This window comes from Dromaius novaehollandiae, chromosome 1, assembly GCF_036370855.1.
Source record: "Dromaius novaehollandiae isolate bDroNov1 chromosome 1, bDroNov1.hap1, whole genome shotgun sequence".
Lineage (NCBI taxonomy): Eukaryota > Metazoa > Chordata > Aves > Casuariiformes > Dromaiidae > Dromaius > Dromaius novaehollandiae.
The window spans coordinates 63,679,921-63,695,614 of NC_088098.1; the positions used below are offsets into that span (position 1 = coordinate 63,679,921).

The following is a 15,694-nucleotide window of genomic DNA, read 5'->3' on the forward strand; positions in this document are numbered from 1 at the left end:
GTCCTGTGATACTTGTAGGTAGAGATCAAGCTTTTGCCTGCAGTAGTGAGAGGGCTATGGAGCTTTTCTGTTGTGCCAGGTCTCCTGGGGTGGAGAAGAGGAGCAGAGGGCTGCGAAACTGCAAGATGCCGTCTCCCCCGTAACTCAGAGGTGCTCTCCCAGCTCTGCTGGCGGGTGAGGCAGCTCGTGGTGAGCAGCGCTCCCTGGCTCCCTGTTCCCATGGGTGCTGGTGGTGCCGCTCAGCCGGAGCTGCGGGTGCTCTCCTCTGCCCATGCAGCACTAGGTGTGGTGGGAGCAGGGAAGCAGCTGGCCCCCACGGTTCCCCCAAAATCTCTGCCCTACTGCATTATTGCTCCCTCTGGTCCTGTGGGGCTAGGAGAAGGGATTAGCCCTTCAGGTAAATGAGTGCAAGAAAAAAGAGCAACAGTGTGGGGGAAGCAAGAGCAAGCAAGCATCAAGGGTACAGAAAGTATCATCGGGGAAAAAAAGGCAAATGTGGAAAGGACAGACAAAGCGAGGAGTGGCTCTGACAGCTAGGGCAGAGCTTGGCACAAAAGGTCTTATAAAAAAGTGCAATAAGCATCGGCTGGAAGTGTTCCTTCCTGACATAGGGTAGGAGGAAACTCCAGAAATTACATCTATGTTTTGTCCTCTGGCCAACTGACAGGGTTATACCCACGACTCTCCACGGGTTCCTTGCTCACCCAGCTAAGCTGGGAGGAGAGAGTTCATGGTCACTGAGGAGGGCCTGAAAAAGGATCAAAGTGTTTTTTAGCTTTTTGAGCAGCATCCTGTTCTGTTTTCTCTGCTGAACATTTAGGAAATCATTTAGAAAAACTTCCATCCAATTTTTTAATGTTTCCATGAGTGGAAAATCCAGCACAACCGTCAGTAAACTGTCCAAAGGTTAATTACCCTGTCCTTCTTTATTTTTAGTCTGATTTTGTTTAACATCAGCTTCCAGTCATTGGATTCGTTCATACCTTTAAATGCCACACTGATGAGCCCATTATCAAAAGTCTGTTTTGCACAGAGTGATCAGGTCTTCTCTTAACCTGGTGTTTGACACGACAAACTGATGTAGTTGCTGGCGTTTTCAGTGTTACGTGAGTTTTTGCAGTCCTCTAATCAATCCTGTAACTCTTCTCTGAACCTTCCCCAGTTTACCAGAAAAGGCCACTGCAAGTTAAAAAGAAGGGGGACTAGCAAATTTTATCCAAGCCTTGCAGTGAACTTGTTAGTACACAGAGTATTGTAACTTCATTCTGCACCTACTGATGCTGCCTCTGCCTGTGCAAATGGGATTTGCTGACAAAAGATTTTGCTCTTCTCTAACTCAGCATCACCCATTTATTATAATTGTGATGCTGTCTTCTGCTCTGCAGTATTTCAATTATGAATGAGTATGTTTTGAGAACTGATTGCAAACATTTCTGAAACTTATTAGATAACACAGTTTGTGCTGATGATATTGTTTATAGAGCATCTGAAGTTGAGTCAGGGCTTTGAGCCACACAGAACTGAATGCTTCTAGATGGTCCATGTTTCAGTGACACTGGGCAGTTTTGCAGTTGCTTCAATAATTTCAGGATTACTTGGCTTTTCTGAAAATCAAGCCACCTGTGGCCTCCTTGCAAATTCGCTCTGACACCATGGAGCACTGGCAGAGCCTGAAGTGCAAACCAGAAATTTCCAGCTGGCTCTGTGACTGGAAACCAGTATTACTTGGTCCCATCACCTCATCTCTGCATTTATGTTTTCTCCATTTTTACCCTCTCTTTCCACCCTGGTCACAAGTTGCTGGAGCCCATATAATAAGCAGTAAAACAACGTAAGTAAAAAGTGTAGCATGGACTCCTATTGAGAAATACATTCCAGACATTTCCCCCAGACATTGCTGCTTCTGAAATGTCTGGGGCTTGTACATGGGCCTTGCAACACGCACTAGGTACCTATACGTGCTGGCTATGTTGAAGCAAAGGAGAAAGTGATGGATGCGGAGTTGGCAACATGGTTGGATATAGTGCAAGACCTTTGGCTGATACTGCAGACAAGAACAAATTTTACATCCAAGATATTCACAGAGAATCACAGATTCAAGCTTTTCAATTGCTGCTCTGATTGAAGACTAATTACGCTATGATTAGAAGGAAGGAAGTAGTGGCTGTAATATTCCCAAAAGATTTTGATGGTACAGGATATTTTTGGCCACCAGCCTGACCTGAAAACGCAAGAATGGCTGGAAAGCTGAGGGACCACTCGGTCCATGAATTTAGTCACCGGTGTGGAGGCAGGTCACTAGCTCAGGTGCTAATGCAAGAAGCCCCAGGGAGCCATCGCCAAGCGCAGGCTGCCTGGGTGAGTCTCGGTAGATCAACACTCCCCAGATTACAGGAGATACAAGTTAATCAAGAGGTATAGCAATCCAGTGGTAGCACCGTAGGAAGTATGGGAGATCAAAATACCATATCCGCCTAGTGTGCATTAAGGCACAGCAGGGCAGATCCTATAGGGAAATAGTAAGGAAAGGGAGTCAGTAAAGCAGTGGACTTCTGCCACAGCCACCCGAGAGCTGCTGGGAGGTAGGAGAGGGAGAGCAACATTGCCCAGTACCTGCTCGGTCTGAGGCACATGGTTGATGGCTCATTAATCATTTCAGCTTGCTTCTAAAGCTTGTGCCAAATTGTAATGTAGGTCTGCTTGATCTTTGATGAATGAGTTTAACTGTTTGCTAAACAAAAGTGATCTTGTCAGTACATACTTGGCTGTTTTAACTGCTTGCAATTACCATTCCACCAACATAATAATGCGTTTCCACTTGCTGCTTTTCTGCCAGAAGTGTCGGTTGCCATGTAGCTATTTAGTTAAGCAACCTATTGCTCCTGTGAAGTAGGCAGGTGATATAGCTATAGTTGTGTGAAAAGACATTGAAGCGTGCATAAGTTACATAAGGAAATAATAGCAATTGAGACTAAATCCCAGGAAACTTGATCCTCAGTGATTTAATCACTTGTTCCCATTCCTGCTTTTAAAGGCATTTTGCAGGCAAGATGGCTTATATTGGTGTATCTCCATTAACTTCATGGCAGATAAATGGTGGAGGGGAAGAATATGTTTCTTCTGACAGTATAACTTCAGGGCAGGTTTCCATGGGAAACTCAGCAATTGATCCCATTCACCACTGTTGATATGTTGTTGATGTTTGACAATAATTGCAGGTGGCCCTTCAGAAAATTCATTACTCACCCCAGCAGATGGCCCAGTGAAGCAACCTCCTGACTTAGCCAGGTTTAGGTAATTAGAGTGTAATCTAATTATACTGTCTAAGAATGGAGGAAGTGAAAAATGAAATGAAATGCAAAAATAGAGAACATCATCATTCGAGTTGGAAGGGGGGGAATGAATAGAAAAGAAAGTTCTGTATGTGTATATGTGGGAACAAGCCTCTCCTCTATGTCAGGTTCATAAAAGAAAAATGGAATCACAGCCCTCTGGAATCACAGCCCTCTGGAGATGCAAAATGAGTTATCCATAAAACAGGCTTTATGAACAGCTGGCATTCCGGAATTGTACTGATGGGTCATAAACCTTTTAGCTTACTATCAGTAAAAGAATAAAAACACACTGCTGGATTAGACTGCTTTGATGGTTTGTCTGACATATGATAGTGACCCCAGATTTTTTTTTTCCAAAAAGTACAGGCAACAAATACTCTGAGATATGAGTTGACCATGACTACTCTGAAACGTAGCCTTAAAATTTTTTCTACTGCTTCTGCTTCAGATTTGCTACAGTTGCTAGGAATTTCAGAGGACCTCCTGTTGCTCAAGATCAAATACTGCTAGTCCTATCTGAAATAAAACTTATTTCACTACCCTCATGTTTGTGAGTGAGAATATGAAGTCATGCAACCTCACACAAATGTGAAGAATATCTATGATGTGCTAATGAAGACTTTGTTCGTGGTAATGATAGCTATGAAGCGTTTGCTTTATTTCTCTCCTCCCCCCCGCCATGTGCCCCCTTAGCCTTCTTATGCTTGATTTTGCTGTTGAGACTCTTTCGTTACTCCTGAGGAATGCATATGAGCTGACATACCGAGAGAGAAAACAGTAGAGCCTTAAAACCCACTTGACCAACATTAGTTATCTCTTTAATAACACTTCCAACAATAAAGGGAAAAAAATTACCTTCCCTGCTACAACCAAACGCATTCAAATTTTAATTCCCCAAACACCTTCATCCCACTCTGTATTTCCACAGCCAGCACTGCAGAAAACAGTTCTTAGGCATGCCATTTTTGTTGCCAGGGTCATGCTTCCTATGAATCTCAGATCAATGTGAGCAAACAGCAGGTGGGTCTGAAGGAAGTTGCTAGGTTTCTGGCTGGAATTGGGTGAATAAATATAATTCTGTGCTATACAAGCCACATTTCTGTGCCTAGCGAAAATATCAATAGTTAAAATTTCATATTTGCACTTCTGGACAGGAAAACATATAGATTGCCCCTTAATTATAAAACATAAGTAGACTATAGAGTTTAAGCTAGTAGTGGAGGAGAAAGAGTTATCTGGATGAAGGCAGATATTATGACCATCAAATGATCCAGAATGGTTTTGTCATAACTGAATTACTTCTTTATAACTGATTTTTGCTGCTGAATTTTTGCTGGTTAACAGCTCACCAAAATGACCTGGCATTGGGGGAACTAAAAAAGGGAAGGTGCTGGAAAGAAGGAAAACAGCAAGTTAGGCCAGGAGAGAGAGAGAGAGCACCTCAGGCTGGGGCTGGAGCTGCTCTCTGGGGTGCTGCCCTTTCCCAAGGGAAGCATGGACTAGTGTGTGAATTGACTCTGACCATCAGTAGAGGATCTCATGGTATATAATACTGCAGAAACTATCTGCAATATATGTAGTACTGTGAGTTTATGTACATAAATGCATCATTGTGCATTCATGTGGATGGTATACACACATAATGCATTTGCAGTGTGTGTGTGCATGCACACATGCGTGTATGTGTGTGTGTGTGCACGTGCGTGTGTGTGTGTGTGTGTGCGTGTATGCATCTACATGTCCACAGTCACGCACCCCCTTTGGACTTCTCTACCAAACTCTGCTGACCAAACAGAGCATGAAAGGGATCAGCTTGCCGTTCAGCGGGTCCATGCAAAACCTCCATCCTCCCTTATGGTATCTGAAGGTGAAGGAAGCCTCAGGGCTGCAAGTGGGAGCCCTTGGACTGGCTTTCCTTGTGGCTCAGGGAGCTGCCCTGAACATCTGCCTCTAGACAGAGAAGAGAACAGGCCAGCAAGCAGATCAGTCAACATGAAAATACGTGTGCAGTGGCATGTGCAGTCTGGCTGTTGCAGAACATGCAAATAATACAGCTTCAGGCATTGCTGACAGCATGAAAACTGGAAATACTGGCTGTGGCATCAGTAAGTGTCACGAGATCATGCGTATATATACTTGGTACTCAAAGGCAGGCTGGACGAGGGAGGAAGGAGGAGCAAATACTGCAGGTACCATATCCATATCCCTCACTGAGAAAAAATTGGTTCATAGCATCACTGGAATGGGTAGAAAAGTAGTGAGCTAGGCAGCTCTTTCTCCCCACTGCACTTAGAAATATAACCCTAATGCCTATAGGGGAGGCTCAGGTTTCTCGCTAAGCTTTCCCACACACCTACCTACTGGGTTTTTATATATCTTAAATCAACAGTATCTGGGGTTGTTTAAGTTTAGTTAAATTGCATTCTCCATGCAGTAAAGAAAATTGTGTTCATATAGCCGTGTGTGTGTGTGTCTGTATGCATGTGTCTCTGTGTGTGCCTTGAAAATGCCTCTCAGCGTGGACTGCAGGTGGCCTTGGATACCATCTGTGATTTATTTCTGGAAAGAATTAAAATACCAGCACCATTTGTTAGCCTGTTTTTACAGTGAGTCAAAAATGTGCACTGCTGCTTTGCAGCAATTGCCAGGGCTACGTTTGCTCCCGAAGCCTTGAGTGCCCTTGTGACACTTAGGTCACTTAGGTCAGGCTCTTGGAGCCATCCCTCTGGTTAGGCATTGGACGAAACATCTTCAGAGAGACTAACGTAACACCCTGCGTTAGTGGATGTTACAAACTCAAGAGAGATCATGTCCAAGCTGTCGGAAACTTCTTCCTGCTGTGTTCTTCTAAACCATGCTTTGACAACAGGCTTTCGAAGTCTTGGTGCTGTCATGTATGTGTGTGGTGGCTGTCCTGAAGCTAGATAAAAGCATTGATTTAATAATAATCGATGGTTGAAAAGGGTGCCTAATAACTTGAATCAGAGACTTAATGGACTCTGCAACACAGTGCGTGGGATAATGGCCAAATTACTTCAGCCAGTGTAATTTATTTTTGAACCTGTTCTCTACAAAACACAAATCCCTGCCTGCTTGAGGGTGTGCTCCACCTTTGCTCAGTTGTTCTGCTTTGTATCAATCAAATATTAGTCAAGGTCCAAGCTTTTATTTACTTAAAACCAGGCTGGTGTAAGTGGAACTATGAGCCTGGGCGCAAAAGCAAGATGTATGCAGTGTAACAGCATTGACAGCAATAGAAACTGCATATTCCTCCTGGGATGGACTGGGGTATAGCTCTCCCCTGGACATTGATATTCACAGTTAGGATCTCTTCCTGCACTGAGGCTTCTACCTTGGGTGCAGATATTTCTACGCTAACCTTCAGGAATTTGCTAAGAGTCCAAATGCATCTTCTTGGAGAGGATCCCATCAGCTACAAGAATGACTGCTCATTAATGTTCCTGAGACACTGTGCCATTGCTTTGAATGTGTATGAAGTGAAGTAAATATACAGGCTGATTGGGGATCGATGCTAAAAAATCTGAAGAATGGAAGATGCTTCCCTAATGAAGCCACAAAGCTCCTGTCCTATTCAGATGAGAGGTCTCTCTTGATTTCATGTGGGCTATGTAAATAGAAACTGTAGGGGTGTATTTTGCCAATGTTTAAGCCTACTTTTCACTTTGGGCTATCATGAGTGCTAAATCCAAGTTACCCTTTGTTCCCAGCAGCCCTGTCTTTTCCCACAGTCTCCTGTCCTTTGTCTGTGTGACCATTTTTTCTTGCGGAATGACCAGGTAGCACTGATTATTGTACCTAATCATCAGAGATTTGCCTTCTGCTATCCTTACCAAGAGGTGGCAGAAAAATTGCTTTCTAGTGAGCATCTCTCATAGGAGAGGGTAGCCTTGTGACTTTCTGTGAACCCTTGGCAGGAGAAGTTGAGGTGCTCTGCTTCTCTCCAGATGTTTGAATGGCCCCTTTGAGCAATTTGGGCAGTGCTGGAATGGGGCTGCTCTGATTTATATTGGAAACTGAGGCGACCTTCAAACAACTCAGAGATGGCTGTGACCAAGGCACTACAGGGCTGGACCACAGCTTCCTCCTGTAGCTGTCATCTCTGGGAGAGGACAGGCATCTGTCCCATCTACTTAGACAAGATATATATGTCGTTATGTAGTCCCCTCATGTTTGCCTGAAGAAGTTGGGCGATAGACTCCTGCTTGCTTCTATATTTCTGTAGTTTCTCTGGACTCTATGGCGATGTCTGTGCTGTTCTCTGTCTGTGTAAATCAGGCATATTGTGCCTTAATAGTCCTTCATTGGACTAGAGTGATTTCTGGGATTTTCAGGGTTTACATGGATCCTGCATAAATTCTTTATGTGAGAGTGTAAGTAGGCAACCCAGCTCTGATAACCCTATGTTGACTTGACATTGCAGGAAATATGAGCGTTTAGCAAGGAGGGGTTTTATTTTTTTTTTTGTATGAGTTTAGCTTTAACATTGTTGGACATGAAATCCTTTTTTTCTCCTCGGCTCTAAATCTGCAGCTTTTCTCCCTGCCCAAGTCTGAAGGTTTGATGAAAATTCATAAATTGCAGTATTGTTTAATGTGCTACAGGCTTGTTTTTGTAATGTCATGCTTCTGGATATGCTTTTTTTACAGATGCCAGGCTTAAAGAATTCATGTGGCTTTTGTCAATTTACAGATTAAATGTATGCAGCTTCTCTTTTCTTCACATTTCTGTCCCGTAGATGTTTCCCTCAGTACTAGGGTACAGCATGGCCACTGTGCCCTGTGCTGTGCCCATCGAAGCTGGTATGAGCAGCCTTGAAGGCTGACCCTGGTAAAAAGGATTTGCTGATGGCCAGGAGCCAGCGAGCCAACTCGGTTGCTATTCCTGCTGCTCTGAGCTGCTGGAGAGGGGGAGAAGCAGCATAGCCAGGATGTTTCTTCCTTCCAGCAATCCCTGGCTGCGATTCAGCACTTGCTATTTATACTAAGTCGGTCTCTGGAGGTCCCAGCTGAGATGGAGATCCCGTTTTACTGGCCACTGAACGTAGATGGGGATTGTCCTCACCCCAAAGGGCTTATGCAGAGAGGCAAGAGCAAGGGTAAAGGAAGTGTTATTGTTGCTGCTTTACCGATGGGGCACGGAGACCTTGTGGGACGGCTTGTCCTAGGCGCTGCGGGCAGCCGTGGCAGAGATGAGTGCTGTGTCTCAGCACCCGTGCCAGGGCTGGCTGGGTGCCCAAGCAAGGGCCAGCCGGGACGCCCCGGTGTGGTGTCCGAAACTGCTGCAGGTGCAGGTGGTTGGGCACCCCGCTGGCGTCTGCAACGGTAACGGGGATCCCGAAGGGTGACCCGCGGCTCCAGGAGGGAGCTCTAAGTGCTCCGGGGAACAATATTAGAGCAGCCAGCACCAGGCTGGGGCAGGGTCGCCCCCCGCCTTGTTCCTAGTGCAGCGAACCAGCCCGTCTCACCGCCGCAAACATGGCAGGGAACGCGCTGTACTGCTGACCTTGGGGCCGGGCCGCGTGCAGCCAGGGGGCCAGCTATTTTGTCGTGCTTTCACTGACGATTACGCCAAGGGCTTTCAGAGGAGCCTAAAAGCCTTAGATCTCTCATTTGTCTGACTTTCAGCAGGATTTTCAGGTTTTTAAAGAAATCCCAGCCTGCCACAGATCTTCAGCCAAGCTGAAGGGTGTTAACTTTGGGGAAATACTGATGCACCTTATAAAAGTCTTTGAGAGAAACAAACTGCTTCTTGATAGTGCAGGATTGTCTCTCCCTTTATAGAAAGAATTCAAATGCTGTAAATGAGAGGTCTTTTTGAGAAAGGATCTGGCTCCATGACCTTCAAGTCTCCACATCGTGTAGAGCAGCGCTTAGCAGAAGGTGCCGTGCTATCGTGAGGTCGTAGTGCGAGTCCTTGCCAGCGCAGGAGTGTTCCCTGGGGGATGTCGGCTCTTAGAGATGCATCAAGTCAGGTTTTAAATCAACCTCACATAGAGCTTTATTGAGAGCTTACGTAAACGTGTGAAAATGAATGTGATGTAATATTAAAATTGGGAAATTGGCTTGAAATGGTATCCTGGAGTAAATATAAAGGGGGTAGTATGAAAATTTGGCACAGATGAAACATTATTCATGTAGCATTCTTACTTTTGTTGGCAAAATGATGCCAGTAAAATATTACAGCATGTGTTGGCATGGGGCAAAATGTGTCTTAAGTTGCCATCCTGCCAGCAAGTAATTGGGCTTGTGTAATTAAGGCCTGATTCTGCACACTTAATCTGGCTGAAGTCAGTGTTTTCCTTCCACTCTTGTGGACGCTGGGCACTGCAATGGGGTCACACAAGCGCTGGAAGGATAGAGAGCTGTTGCAGGGAGGTGTCTTACAGTATGAGGGAACGGTGAGACAAGGTCTGTCGCGGGGCTCTTCAGCCTCTGTCCACCTTTTACCAGAGAAGAGATAACACAACCTTTTTTCTCACAGAAGCCCAGTGGTGATAATTAATCACAGCTGCCTCAAAGGTGAAAAGTTCCTTGTGAGTGCTAAGTTTAAATGCATTCCTTAATCAAAAATGCATTAAGGGGGGAAAAAAAAAAGAACAGGCTTGCTAGATCTCCCCAGTTGAGTTAGTTGCTGATTTTTCCCTGTAGCAAGAAATGGTACGTCTGGAGTCTCTTGGGATATTGTGTGAGATGATGCAGGCAGATTTTGCTTCCCGCCAATGCCATGGCATGGCCATCAGGTTAACCACGTCCAGAGCTGCTTTACTTTCATGTCCTGCATCTGAGAGAGGGCTCTGGCCTTCTTTGCAAAAACCTCTTTTGTCGGGTGGCTGCAGGAGGCCACGAGGGTCCCTGAAACGTGGCGCTCCAGCGCTTCCTGTGCTGCTCGCTGTCAGTTCCCCGGAAAATTGCGGGTTGGCCTGGCCCCATTCCCGCTCACCCCCTTCCCCGGCACAATGATGGCTGTGCAGAACCCATCTAACACTCTCTCAAAGAGCGAGGGGGGAGTTGCCATGCTAATAACTTTTGCCACGTTAATGCCCCTGGCACCAGATCAAGAGCTGCTTTTAAAGGCAGTACTGTGAACCGAGTCTGCCAATTGTTTAAGTGGTTTCCTCCTATCTGAATTAAAAGAATTAAAATTCTTGGTGTACTACAGGTTGTATCCAAGACAACAAATTCCCTCCTTTTCTTTTTTCTGGATTTGTCTCGTAGTATAGACATATTGCCAACAAACAAAACCCTACATTTTTATTTAACTAATCTTTCAGGTGATAACAGCATTAAGCTAAAAAAGTGAAGTAAATGGTCATCAGCATTTCGATGACTATATGTTTTATGCCTCGTGTCTTCTTATGAAACTGGAAATCTATCAACTGTGCAAGTCAATAAGGCTTTTGTTCAATGTTATTAGAGGGCATTTTGCTAGCCTAAAAGAAGTGGGGATAATTACTAACAGGAGTTTTGTGCAGTGTATACCTGTAATAGTTAAAGGAAAAGCTGCTGAAATTTATTCTGACAATTGCAGCAACAGTGCTGAAGGAATCATTTGAATTATTCATTCTGCAGCAAGGAAACGTCCCACTTGTCTTCTCTTTGGAAATGAAAGCCCAGCCTGATTTAAAATATACTTTTAAAGGTTGGTTTCTTTTTTCTTTCTTAAGGTAATTGTGCCATTTCAGGACTTTTCTTATAATCACCTGTGAAAGCAGATTCTTAAAGAAAATTCTTCTGATTTCTAAAAGAAGGGAGAAATATATATTTTTACATATATTGCTTCTTGTAGAAGTTTAATGAAATTCAGCTTTCTTTCATAAATAATGCAGCACTTGCATTTGATTAGGTGAAGCCTAGAGGAATTTCTACCTAATCAGATACATAGCAAGAAGGATATTGCCTGCAGACTGTTACCATTATCAGTGGTGGTGGCAAGGAAAATGCAGCTCTGTGTGTGTGTCCACATAGAAAGCTCTGCTTCTTAAGAAAAGTTATAAAACAATGTATACCTTTTAACAACATTTTTTTTGCATCTCAGAATGTCTCAGCTATTTGTAAAACAAGGTCTGGGTTCTGAATATTATTATTATCGTGACAGGAAGAGACTCTAGGTTAGCCAGAGACATCATTGTCCTGGTAATCTGTTTCTGACTTTTCCAAGAAATAAATACACATGGGAAGAGACAGTCTTTGCATCAGATAGCTTACAGTCAAAATAAGCAAGGTAGGCAATGGGGAACCACTGGGTCCGATTCCAAGAGTCTTGAAAAACAACAGAAACCCCCCAATAAGATTAAAAGGAAGAAACATACACATGCCTCCATTCATTGGAATAATACATCACATACAGCAAAAAGGATAAAAAACAATTTTCAAATGGTATAGCTGCAAATTTTGCAGAAACACTTTGAGAGTTCTTTAGTAAATGTTGCTTTAATTAGTGACCTGTGGTCAAGTTTTATGATGTTCTGTAAATCCGGCTACGAGACTTTGTTCTACTCCATTTTTATGCCCAGGAAGCTGCTAACAACAGCAGTGGGTATGCATGAAGAGAAGGTGGACGGAGTAAGGCCATTAGTCCTTTAGTCAACATCCATATTAAGCAATAAAAGGGGCTGGGCTCCATTCTCTGGCCCTGAGGCCAACTGGCATGAGTTGGCCTGCAGCCATTCAGGGAGCACCTCTCCCCTCCGAGAGTGGGTGGCAGAGCCCTTCCTCTACTGCTGTAGGAAAGTAACATTCCAGATAAAAACATAAAGAACTGAAGCCCAACTCAAAAGCCCAATGCCACTGTCTTATCTCAGTGTTCAGGTTTTTCCCTTAACGTGTGTTTGGATATGTAAAATTGCAAATGTTGTAAGTTCTTCGGGCCAGATGCTAAGCCAGTTTAAGCTGACAATTTGTGCTAGCTGAGGTTCTGGTTTCTCACTTACATTTCTTGGAAAGGGCAATGGGATGTAATAAGTAAATCTAAAACACAAGGAATAGAGCCCAGGATACATGGGAGATGTGTTTGCATCCTGTGATTTGCTGTTGAAAGGTTTTAGCACTGAGCTCAGAACTGTATTTATGGAGCTGCTGGTCAGAACTGTGCAGTTTAAAGGTGAAATCAGTTCTCTCTTTTAATCTTAATTGAATTTTCATTCCTCTCCAAATCAGTTCAAGCAAATCCCCTGGGCCTAAAATGTCATGGAAACACCAGAAGCCAAGAGGACAATTAATTTCTGAAAGTTTGAGAGCAAAAACATCAGGTTTAGGGCTGTAAAATGTTAATCTGTTTCTGACTTTCCCAAGAATTGTCTGAAATACTTTTGCCTGCTCATAACTCAGGCAACTTCATGCCAGATATTAGAGCTTTTTGTTATATGTGAGTACTGACAAAAGTAATGTTGTTACATGTTGTATGTTGTTTGTATGTTGTATGTACATGTTAAATGTTGTTACATTTGGCTTCTGTCATAGCCAAAAGAAAAAAAAAGGCTCAAAAATATAATTTCCAAACCTTTTAAATTAAAAACAATGTCAGAATTCCTCTGGAAGAAATAGAAAAAAAGGCTGAGCCCTCTGTTATTTGCCCTAAGATAGATAGGACCTTCTTCATTCAAGATCCTGGCCAAGGTATCACATACTGATTTATCCCACCCAGCGAAGACCAAGCAAGCTTGGTCCTTTCCCTTGCTCCCTGATGTTCCTGTGGGAAGGATTTGCCACAGGCTGCTCCAGCTTGTCAGGCTTGCTGAGTAGCTTCAGGGATGGAAAGTGATGCTATTTCAATGCTAATATCACTTCAGTGAGCAGCAAATGCAGGTACTGTGGGTGAACAGTTGTGCCACAGGACAATGCAAATATTTAAGACACCAGCTTATACAGGTAAACTGCCCCTGAGTGCTTGTAGCAGAAGAGGTTACCTCTGGGAGATGGGATTTTGTCTCTTCATGAGGGATGTTGACATTGTAGTGGTCATTTTTTATTATTATTAGTTAGTAGTAGTAGTAATTTTGCGTAGTGGTTGTTACATTTATCCTTCGTTAAAGTAGGCTAAATTTTAAAAAATATATGTTGCTGCATCTTTGAACATCCTCTTCTCAACTATGTGGCTTTGCAAGGCTTGTCTTTTAGACTTGGTGTTGGGCAGAAAAAGAATTTTGGGACTCCTTTCTTATTTAGTTGTAGAAAACATCCCAAGTTTGTTATCAGACCATGTCCCCTTCTCCCAGGGGACATGCACGTTCCTGGCTTCAACCTCAAATCAGACCCCTGCCCACCACTTATGTGCTGTGGAACTAAAATGTGATGGATGCAAATGTTGCAGCAGTGTATAAAATGCTGAATTATTCATGGTACTGAACTGACATAATGAAAAACTCCAGGTAAAAAAACCCATGGGAGGACTTAGATTAAGAGCAGTCTCAAACTTGAGAGTCAGACTGCATTGTAGAGCCTTAATCTCTTCTTCTTCCTTTAAATGCCCCTCCTCGTGCCATACCCTGGACTATTGTAGCCAGCTACTTTTAACATCATTATCCATATCAATTTCCCATGAATTACAAAGCTATTATTGATATTTTCCAAACAAGGACCGAAAGCACAGAAATGTCAAATAATTTGTTGTGGTCCAAAGTAGAAAATCTGCAGGGGCAACGGGATTTGAGACTAGATCTTCTCAAACTGAAGCCTTGACCATCTTAACAAGGTTCCTCGCTATCATGAATAAAATGATCCTCTGGAGGACTTCAGAGGGCAAGCCGCTGTGCGCTGTTCCGTAACAGAGCATCAGAGGGGGCGTCTGCATATCTTCTTACCAGCTGGTCTCCCAACTTGACGGGGATTTCTGTGGGCTACTATAGTGTATTTATTTCATTGTCATCATAATGAACTTCAGTTTTCATCCTTTTATGGCACAAAGGGTCCTAGATGCTAAATCTCACTGTTGATCACTTTCACCTCTAGTGTTTTCTGGTGAAAAACCTAGAGAAGCATGTCCTTCTCTTTACTGAGTGCAGAACTGCAGTGGTGGAGGAACTAGCAACCTGAGCTTTATTTGTCAGTTAATGAGTGTCCGTGACTTGATATTTCCATTTTTCCAGGCTGTACCCTCGTCATGCAAGTGCTCTCAACAACTTGGGTACATTGACCAAAGACGTGGTGGAGGCAAAGGACTATTACAGACGGGCCCTTCAGTTAAATCCTCAGCACAATCGTGCACTATTCAATCTCGGCAACCTGCTCAAGTAAGTTGAACGCAGAACTGACTTCAAGGAAATTCATGTTCTCTCTATGCAGATCATCAAAATAGGGGTTTTTTTTACCAGCTGATGAGGGAATGACATTATTTCCTATTGGCAGCCAAGATTGCCAGCACAGAAACAAGGCTTAGTTTGGACACCCATCATCTGTCCGCCAGGTCAGTTTGGATGCTGTTTGCCATCGTGCTTCAGCTTAAGGGAGTTCATCTGCTCCAAACTAGGCATCAAAAACTGAGATATCTAAAACAAAACTGGCCACTTGAGATTCCCACCTCAATGGTAGGCCTTTCCAGTGGAGCAGGTCATGTCGTTCAAAGACAGCCATCTTTTGCAAACCTAATGAATAGTGAACTTCTCTCTTGATGTTTCTGTTTGTCATCATTAGCTGAAAATGGAAGGTCGGATGTATAGTTTAGGTGTAAGCACCTAACTTTGAGATGCTCAGAGCAGGAGATGGTTCATCCCTATGGGAGGGGGAATGGTCTGGACTTGAGGGGAAAGTTGGCTTACATCCCTGCCTTAGTACTCTGCTGAGTTAGAACATTAGTTAATCAGCTCATAATTTGACTCATCATTATTTAGATTGCCAATGTGTAACAAGGAGAATATTAGACAATCATAATCATGCAAATTAACTTGAGTAACTATTTCTGAGGTCAGATCTACGTGAGAATTTTTGTCAGTGTGATCGAAGAGCTGCTAGAGCTGCAATTTATTAAAAAAACACAAACATTTCTATTCATGCACTGCTATTTTGCACTAGCAAAAAACCCCCCTGTTTTTGTCAAGATAGCTTATTTTGCTAGCAGAACAGTATAAACTGCAGCAGTAAAAATGTACATTTTTGCTGATATAAACCGCACCTATTTTGTAGGGGGACGTTGCTGGTAATACCTCTGGTAGATATCTCTGGTAAATCTTTTAGAGCATATCTGGCTTTAGTGTTGGGCTGATTATAAAATGACACTGTCTCATCAAAGCATACTTGATCTCTCTAGTTCTAAAAAGTCACTTTTGTTATGAGTTTGTATGAAGGACATTAAGCGGTTTGCAGAAGTTCTACCTAGCCTGTTGGGTAATGGAGAAGATGTCAGGA

General features: G+C 43.4%; 1 protein-coding gene across 2 annotated transcripts in view; it reads left to right on the plus strand.

Annotated features, from left to right (window-relative positions):
- Positions 1–15,694, plus strand: part of TMTC1 (transmembrane O-mannosyltransferase targeting cadherins 1) — a 150,535-nt gene that overhangs the window by 110,679 nt on the left and 24,162 nt on the right. For both annotated transcript variants that reach the window (XM_064514668.1, XM_026116946.2), the window contains exon 12: positions 14,440–14,583. In XM_064514668.1, coding sequence (XP_064370738.1) covers positions 14,440–14,583 — 144 coding nt within the window. The remainder of the gene's footprint in view (positions 1–14,439; positions 14,584–15,694) is intronic.